The 10,027-nt window shown below is 42.1% G+C and overlaps 1 protein-coding gene across 1 annotated transcript in view; it reads left to right on the top strand.

Annotated features, from left to right (window-relative positions):
* nsmfb (NMDA receptor synaptonuclear signaling and neuronal migration factor b) overlaps window positions 1-9,789 on the top strand; it is a 64,456-nt gene extending 54,667 nt beyond the window's left edge. The window contains exons 16-17 of the mRNA XM_072664481.1: window positions 3,501-3,576; window positions 5,225-9,789. Of these exons, the coding sequence (XP_072520582.1) occupies window positions 3,501-3,576; window positions 5,225-5,322 (174 nt within the window). The 3' untranslated portion in view covers window positions 5,323-9,789. The remainder of the gene's footprint in view (window positions 1-3,500; window positions 3,577-5,224) is intronic.
* Window positions 9,790-10,027: the final 238 nt, after the last annotated feature.

Genomic DNA, 10,027 nt, shown 5'->3' on the forward strand with positions numbered 1-10,027 from the left:
GGACAACCAGGGTAATGGACACCTAAGGCTTACTGATGTTAGCAGCAGATCCTGTAGATTGAGGTTGGCCCTCCATGAATCATGTCTTGTTGCCAGATACCACAGAATGCCATCAGAGTCCATGTGTCGATGGGTCAGATCTGTTATGGGAGCACAAGGGATACTCAGTATTAGGCAGGTGGTATTAATGTTATGGCTGAGTAGTGTATAACAGCATAGACTTCAGAGAATTACATTTACATTTTCTGTTCCTGCCAAATAATAATTACACTGACAGTCAATAAATGTGTGTGATTGTTTTCTTGCTTTTTTTCCCCACTGGAACTAATGTAAATGCTAGCTCACATGTAGGAGAATGTAGTGTTAGGAGTCTTGCCCAAGGACTCTGATTAGTGTTGATTGAAGAATCAAACCCTAGCTTGCTACAGGGAGATTGGCTTTGTTACTCAATACGCTACAACATACATACAAATACACCAACCAACACCAAATACACCAACATTTATTCCATAAGCATAAGAGCAGCTTGGTCTGTTGCCACATGGTGTACAGTGCCCTCTCCCAGATAACATGCCCATGTGGAACCTGTATGGGCAGCACAACTGAGAACCAGAAAGTTTTGCCCATGGGTTCAATGTTGGCCTACATATATGGATGCCCGGTGATGGGACCCATCTGGGTTGCACAATGCTCATGGGATCTAGTTGGAAGAGGGCTGTAATGGTGGGGCTCATTTGGGAAGCCTAACTGGATCCTAGTAAAAACGCATGTACAAACACTCTCAGAGCCCATGCCTACCTAGAACACATCCATGTGAGCCCCACATGATCATTTTGGCTGTGGATTTGAGCTAACAAGTCGATATTGATTTAGGAGCCTATCTGACAGCTACATGCTAATGTTCTCAGTTCGGTCCATTTGGTGTTAATATATGAAACTCATTAAGCAAAGCTAGATTTTTATTGCACATCTCATGATGCTCCAGCTAGCATTCAGACCTCCACTACTTCCATGAGAAGAATATACCAAATTCACCATACCCAACACTTTCTTCAGTACGTGAGCATTTGATTTATGAACATATGTCACAGGTACAAAGTCCTGCAGGGTGGCGGGAACGAAAATGAGTGACTAGGAAAATGCTGTGACACCATAGAGAGAGAGAGAGAGTGGCTATAAGAGAGTGGCTTTGAGAGCAGAAAGACTGAGATTGTGGTGTTCTGTCCAGCCTGCCGCACAGATGAAGGACGCTCACAGACAATACAACAGACCCCCTTCCGGCAAAGGTCGCCCATAATGCTTATCAAAACAAGCAGCTTAACACTCTGCTGTTCCTTCTAATTTAGCTCCCTCTGCTCCACGGTGCACACACACACACACACACACACACATATATATATATATATATATATATATATACACACCGCCTTCGCTTCCCTCAGGCTCGCAGTGACAAGCTTTGCGTTCTCAGCTCCTTCACGTAATGCTGTTTGCAAAAAAGTTCAGCGGCTTGGAAATGCTCATTTCTGAGAACAGCCGGAGATGGCGTCAATTCCATTTCTTTTTCTGATTGACTTCCCTACTGTGGAACAGTCTCTTGAACTTTTAGCCTGAGAGCTTGCATCCTGCAGGGAGAGCAGTTCCATGCACAGTTAGTTAAAAAGTGGAACAGTATAGGGGCTTTGCAGGGGTTGCAAGTTCGGATCCTAAGCCATGCCGCTTTGCCATCAGCGGCCCGAGGCCAAAAGAGCACAATTGGATTTGCTCTCTCCAGGTGGGTAGATGGAGCTCTCTCATCACTCTTGTGATGAAGGTCGGTACAGGAGTCTGTTGGTCAGTGCAGTGGAGTCAGGGACTCGTATTCCTCCAGGCAGGACAGCTGCCCAGCAATGCTGCATCGCATGTATCAGAGGATCCTTAGCACTTAACGTGTTCAGCAGAATAGACTAACAGCTAGTCAGGGATGATGTGCGATGGTCAGCAGTTGCATAAATAAACAGATTGGTTATTTGAGCGATGCTGAATTGTCTTTTTGATGTGAGTCATGTGACTACACAATGGAGACAGATGTTCACTGGAAATTACAAGTGCATTGTAAAAGAGTGATTTTGAGACACATAGCCGGATATTTATTTGTATTTATGATCATGGCAGCTCTGCAGGGAATGTTAACACCTCACAAAGTAAAAAAAAAAAGAAAACTCAAGACACAGCATAACGCCCCAAATAGACCTAAATACAGCGTAAAGTAGGCGTGGGCAATATGACAGTTTTATCAGAATTATGATAAAGTTTGTTATTGTGACAAGTGAGAATATCATGGATATAGTCAGTGCTTAAATAACACTGACCAGCTGCACAGAGAGTGTAAGTACTGCTGTTTTATTAGAAGCAGTGCAGCTGATTTTGAATATAATCACAGTACTCAGTATAGGAACGTATCTGAATAGCAGTTTTTAACAATGTCACATTTTGATTTGGTCTGCATGTCAAAATGTCACAATAAATATCATGTATCTATACAAAATTGTCTTTAAATATCAGGATATATTTTTACCGTCTTGCCCAAAGCCAGTGTGAAGATCCTTCTAAATCCCATCTCTTCCAGACTTAAAATCTGACTTACCAAAAAAAAAAAAAAGGTTAAAATGTGTTCAAATGATTTTTCTGTTTTGTCGTGGGTCTGATTAACTCACACACTTCTGATCATGCAGAGAAGTGGAAGCTTTTTAACCCTAAATCTGAGCACAGCACATTCTGTCCCAGCGTAATGAAAAAGTAAACCCAGTCATAAGTTAATTGGAAATGTTGAGATGTCAGTGTTTTCAAAAACTACGCTTTGCAGCATGAAAACACTTCTGAATCTGGAGTAGCACCATTTTCAGTGACCTAACACGCTGTACTGGTGCTCATTCTTCATACTGATGTCCATTGCAGGCAACCGTTTGCAATGGCTGACTAGGAATTCGCTGGGCACAAAATGTTCCATCAGAAAGATAAAAAACTGAAGCTTAAACACACTAGGGCTGAAGCGGTATACCGGTTTAGGTTTACTATGCCGTGTACATGTGCTTAAAACCACCTCACTTCTTATTTCTCTCTGTTTTCTTATTTTACAAATCTAAAGGGAGACTTTTTACATATACATTTATACACTTATATATATATAGAAAATATATGAAATTGTTTGTTCAATCCAAAAAGCTTCTGTTTTCAGTCTGTAATGGTCACTGTAGCTGATCATAAGAATAAGAGGAGGGATTGTGAAATACTGTTTACTGTGATATTGTCTGACTGTCATCATACCGTCAAAATCTCATAACCCTGCAACCCTAGCACACACTGGGAATGCAAAGGACAATACTGAGTTTGCATATAAGAAAAACCCTCACTGCAGGGAAAAGTAGTGTTGAGCATCCTTCTCGAGCTTTGCTTTCATTTGTGTTTGTTGACTTGCGGTGTTAATCAAGTAAACCGCTAAATCTCTGTTTCTCCTTCAGCTCTTTCAGAATCTCAAGCGGCTGATGAGACCGTATGCTGTCGACTTTAAGAGTCCGCTGGAGCTGTCTGCACAGGGTGAGCGCACACACACACACACACACACACAGTTAAGATTTAAGATTATGCTCTTATAAATACGTGCGGTGCTGCTCAGTCACGTGGCCTGTCCTGAAGCTTTCCAATATTTCCCCTTAGCTGAGGAGAGCAGCAGTAAATGATGCTCATCCATCAGACGGTGGCAGACAGACAGGAACCCACTCTTGTACGCACACACACACACACACACACACACACACATGAACGACAGGCCCTCAGATGGTATATACAATCATATATACGAAAATATGCACAAAACTATGACCCTATAGCACACATCCCTCCCTCACCCCAACTATTGATTTGTTGGTAATTACTCTTCAGTTAAAATCTCATTATCTTCCCCCACAGTCTCTGTCTCTTTATTGGACCCAGGAGAGTTTGCTCCTTTTCTCTCTCTCCCTCCTTCTATGCTCTTTCTCTTTGTCCCCAACGGACTCCCACACAGCCTGATCAGCTCGCCAGGATAATTAGTGTTTTACATGGAGAACTGTATTTAAGCCCTGCTCAGAAATGAACAACGCTCTAAATGAAAGGCCTTTTTCACTTCCACACAGCTGATAATAGTGCAGACTGCAGACCCAGCACCCTTCAGAAGTTTCGTTTTGGACAGTTATGTTTATGGCCTTTGGCTGATGCCTTATCTGGAGTGACTTAAATGTTACACAGTGAAGCCAAGTCAAATTTGTCTGTATAGTGCTGTTGACAACCTGACAAAGCACAGACAAAAAAGGAAAACATAAAACCTGCAACCCCAAGTGAACCAAGTGAACCAAGCAAACCAACGACGAGAGTGGCAAGAAAAGCTCAAAGCTGAAGGAAGAAACCTTGGGAGGAACCAAGACTTACGAGATCCGTCCTCCTCTGATCAAAATTACTACTGATTGACTGATAAACAGCCACCATAACACCACATAAGTCCACTGCTGTGCACTGGTGTACTGATACACTTTAGATTCCAGCCATTGCTCACTGTCATGCCTCTCGGTCCTCCTACAGACTCCATTACCCAGAATTCACCAGTCACTCAATTTAGCCCTTCTTTTTGCCTTTTCCCATTTTTTGTACTTCGCTCTTCCTGACCTGGTATCTCCAATAGAAAAGGACTCTGAAGCAGATAAACATGAACAAACTGGCACCATATCTAATGCCAATAAGTTGGGGAGTTGATCATCCAACATCCTGACCTCACTAACGCTCTGGTCACTGAATGCAATCAAATCCTTACAGCAGTGCTGTAAAAAGCAGGATAAACTCTTAAAAATAATCATAATAATAAAGAACTGATTTCAGAAAAAAAGAAAAAGCAGGTGTCCAAATACTTTTGTCCATATTGTGTATCTCTTGGTCCTAGGTCTACTTGTCAGAGTGGCCTTCTCATTCTAAGCAGAAGCCACCTGAACTCCAAGCCAAAGAGTTCTCCCTCTTAGTCATATGCTGATGGCATGGTGCTAACCAGGAGTGCTGCCAGGGATTTAGGCCCCATGCAAAGATATTACTCCTGGCCCCACAGCTCTAACATCTGCCAAAATACTCAATGGATACATTTATTAGGTCCCAGTCGGTCACAGGCCTTTAGAATCATCCTAACCCCCCCCCCCCCTCTCTCCTCCTGTTCTCTGTGCAGGGAAGGAGATGATCGAGATGTACTTCGACTTCCGCCTGTTCCGCCTCTGGAAGAGCCGGCAGCACTCCAAAATGATGGACTACGACGACCTCTTGTGACCCAGCGTCCCCTCCTTTAGACAGCCTGAAAAAGGCGTGTAGCTCCATTTAGAGCCCATTGTGGCCAAGTTCCCCTCTAGAGCCCTGGCCTAAACGCTCTGAGCTAGAGTAGAGGGTGGAAGATGATGGTGATGAAGACGACGGCCGATGGCGTGTGGCTGATTGAACCCTCCACTCTCAGATGCAGAGGAAGGCAGGAGAAGGCTTCGGCCGTGGCTGTAAGGTGCTGTTTGTGTACCCCATCCATTTTAAAGTGTCGTCCAGGAGCCGGGACGTCCACGAGACGTCGTTTTGTCTGCGGCGAAGGCGAGGTGGTTTGCGGGAGCATTTGCATTTCTGAGACCTCGAAGGAGACGTGGTCTAATGGAAGTAGGGTTTTTGAAGGGACGTCTAATCAGAGCGACCTAACGTAGTACCATTTTTACTGAGTAGCTGTGTTTGTAGTGAACTACAGGGATTTTGGGTCTTTTCAAGTCTGTCTTCTTCGCGTCTTCTCTGGAAACTCAATATTTACAATATGTTCTTTATCAGGGGAGACAAGAGGGAAGAGAATACATATATGTCCCACATTAATATTAATATATATATAGAGAGAGTATTGTAGTGGAGAAATCCTTTGCTACTTCAGAATATCGATACTGCACATTTTCCATTTTTTGAAGTTTTTTTTTCTGACTGTTTGAGGGAAAAACTCAGGTTTCATAAGCTTCACTGACTTCCTTCTGCACTCTGAAAGCAGTAAAGATGGACAGAGCACACGAGAGCAAGGGGAAGAGACAGGTAGTCATAGAGAATTAGTGAGATTGAGTCGCCTGAACAAGAGGTCAGACAGAATAAACCTTCTAGCTGAGATGTTTTTGTGTGCGTGTTAGATTTCTGTAGAGTTAGCTTGGTAGAATTCCATAGATCATAGATTTCCAGCTGTCTTAACACGAATGCTTGTGTAGACTGAAGCAGCTCTTGGTGACAATACCTTAAACCTACTTTTCATATTTTGTTTGTTTGTTGGTTTAGCTGTTTATTGATGAGGTAAAACTCAGAACCAGACTGTAGAGTTCACAACAGCTTCCTCAGACTGTACTGTAACTATATCACTATGATGTCATACATTGATGTGTGTGTGTGTGTGTGTGTGCTGATGTAGAAAATTCTCGTTATCATGTAAAGTTGCATCTCTGTAGTGATGAGAAAGGACCTGGTGTTTTTTTCACCTTAGATATAGGTTAAAGTGCAACTGTCTCTGCAATAGTCCTTCTATGATCATTAGCATTACCAAATGATTCTCCGATTGCTTTTAGGCGAGGCGAGGCCTTTCACCGTTTTCTTAAGAAAGGAAAAAAAATAAGATATATATATAGATATATATAGATATAGATAGATTTATATAGATTTATGCTTTCTGTGTTAAGCTAAGGGTGGGCAATATGACCATGTGTTATAGTGCATGGTAACTGTGAGGCACTGTCACAAATGCATCATGGATTTGAGCACTTCTATAAGACTGAAAAACAGCATTATAAAAGGTTTTTGAGAGCCTGGAAACGACGAGTGTTTAAAAATGTGCAAAGTAACAAGTCACTCATTTGTTATTGTCATTTTATCCATTATTTACCTTTTTTTTCTTGTTTCTTTTGCAAGTACTGAATTACAATAATCAGTGTATTCAGATTCTCAAGCATTTGTAAATGTGGCACTCAAGCCCAGTGCCCCTCAGCTTTTACCATTTTCTGATATCACTTTCAGTTTTCTTTCTGAAATTGATCCCCAAGGTAATTGATCCACTGATTTTTCTAAATGTCTGCATCATTAAATCATGACGCTACAGACAAAGTCAATCAGAGTGGTTTGGTGGGAAATGCTCTGTTTTTAAATTTAAAAGGGATGTCACAAAAGCTCCTGTAGGTGTCCGTATACTTTTGTTTTTTTGATGAAAATATAAAATATTGTGATGTTATGTCTTTGTCATATCGCCCACCCTTACGACAAGCTTTCCAAAGCGCTTTGCTAGAGCTGAAAAACACTCGTTTGGAATGTGTGTGTGTTGACCGCAGAGACATGTGACTGGGCAGGGGCACTGGGATGTGACAGCTGTTTGCCTGTATGTGGACACAACACACACACACACACACACATTGGCACATTTCCCTCTGAGAGCACACATGCGTACACACACCTAAACCCTAAACCCAGGCTAAAATATTAATAAGTGTGTGTTTATTTGCTGCGGAGGTTATTTTATCACTGGAGTGGAGAAAAAGGGGCTAGACTGACTCTCTGTCTGACGTGTTCATGAGCACTCTCCTGTGTTTCAGCACTAATTTTACTTCATACTACATGCTTGCAATTCTGTTCCATCCATAAATATGAAGGCCAAGGAAATGTGAGCTGACAAGAACAATAGAGCTTACCTTAATGAGCTTGAACCGCCATGCGGCCACTGCTGGAGGCTCGGGCCTTGAGCCAGCTGTACACAAGAATAATAAGGACTCAGCAAGGGATGTGGAACCATCTGGATCGTTCTCAGAAGGGCTTCACTCACTGACCTCACCAGGATTTGATTTGCTTTTGATCCTTTTAGCTTTTAATTATGATTGTTTTTTAGTTTTGTGTTAATAATCAATCATTTATGAATATTGTGATCGGACATGCATCCATCATGCATCATATGTGCACTGTCTTTGTCAAAGAGCTCTCAGAATAAGAGCTGACATTGGCCTGGCTTTCTTTTACTGCACCAACAAGACTGAGGAGACGAAGAGGATCAGAAAAGACTGGAGCTTTGACGTCTCCTCAGCTTTCCAGCTGGACTCAGAGCTGGGAAATTTCCATTTTTAAACCTGCATGTTTCTTCCCCTGGATCCTCTTAGACATCTCTTCTTTCATGGCTATGTTTTGTAGCAATAGACATTGTGACCTTAAGAACAGTCCTGTTTGTGTACTGAAGGATGATGTTCATGGTTTCGACTGTATCTTGTATCTTTAATCACTGACACTGGCTTTGCAATACTCATTTAGGCTTACTGGGCTCAGGAACTGTGTTTATTCCCTTTGCCTTGGATGTAATAGGTCACTGTAACAGGTGAAGAAGGCTAAGATTAACGCAGCGAGTTGAGATACGATAACAGCTTATTGGTCACAAGAATGATCGTCATGTTTGACTTTAGCCTTTTACACAGTATCACTGGATTTAGTCCAGGTGTTCACATTTGGGCCACACGTGCATCCTTTGTAGCACCGGTTGCCAGGTTTTGCAGTACGCTGGTAAAATCCCTTTCAGATGAATGAGGGTTGTTACAGTCCCAGGCAACATTAAACACTAAACACTCAAATTAAGTGTATAATTTAACATCCAGATAAATGTGGATGAAAAAGCTGGTTAGAAATACATTAAAACAATTTATCCTAAATAAAATCAGACGTATCTGAAACTGGTTCTAATATTCTACTAAACACTGCTGATTTCCCTGGAAACATCCTGCTGAGCAGCATACTTTGAACATGTGCACTATATGGCCACATGTTTGTGGACACCCCTTCTAATGAATGCATTCAGCTACCTCAAGCTGCACCCATTGCTGACTCAGATGTGCAAATGTACACACATACACACAAAGGTCCAGGACCTGCAGAGACCTGTTGAACCTATTGAGGGTTGGAGATGTATAAAGCCCCGAGCATTGAGCTGTGGAGCAGTGTGGAGCAGTCAACGGGAACGATTTAACTTAAATCATCAATTCCTTCTAAATCACAGCTTCACATGTTATGGAATTGAAAATTAAGCCTCTTGCCAGAGCTGTGGAAAGCCAAGCCATTCGTATTCAACCCGTCATCCCTGCCGTTTCACCTAATTGACACCCCGGCGATTGATCCGAGGATGAAGATTGGATTAAATCTCGTCTGATTGACACCGTTGTGATTGCGCTGCTGGCTGTCCGCTCGTAGTGAGGAATGATGGCTGAGGTGGTGGGGTGGGGGGGTAACCGTTGCCATGCTTTTAAGGCGTACTGTAATGTCTCAAACCTGTGCAAAGCCTGGTGCGTGGAACTAGCCATTTAGGCCCATTTTCAGTAGCACTGAAGCTAATTCTCAGACTGTACCACAGTGTATAGAGTCTTTAGAAGAGAGAACTACAAGTGTGTGGGCTTTTTCTCGTCAGGTAACATTTATAACATTGCCATATGTCTGACACAATAATATCTTGATTGAAAGTAGTCTGGCTAATTAGGCGAACTCCTCTGGTAATTTTGATACGGTAGAGAACTGGGAGCTAACTCACGGTTTCTATATATTTATTAGTTCAGTATTTCTTGCAGAAATTGTACTCAAACTCATAACTTGCTGTAAAAGCTGTACTTATACAATCAAAATGTATGTTTTATCTTGTCCAACAGTAGTACAGCGCTGAGCATTGACGATGTTTCTAAAAAAACAGATTTTTCAGTAAAATTTTGCCTAGTTTCAAACCTACTCCTGTCTCGTCTCGGTTCTTTGTCCTGACTCTCTCAAACAGCAGGGTAATCGTTTATACACATGCTCTTAATTATGAAACTAAGCTGCAAAAACCTTGAATTTACATATGCCCTCCCATCCAGCCTAGAGTCTACATTATTGTTACGAGGAGTTAAACCGTGTTAAACCGTGTTAGGCCAAATATAAAGCAGGACAATCATATCAGAGGTCATTTACATAAACTCTATGAACAAAA

This window comes from Salminus brasiliensis, chromosome 20 (genome assembly GCF_030463535.1).
Source record: "Salminus brasiliensis chromosome 20, fSalBra1.hap2, whole genome shotgun sequence".
Lineage (NCBI taxonomy): Eukaryota > Metazoa > Chordata > Actinopteri > Characiformes > Bryconidae > Salminus > Salminus brasiliensis.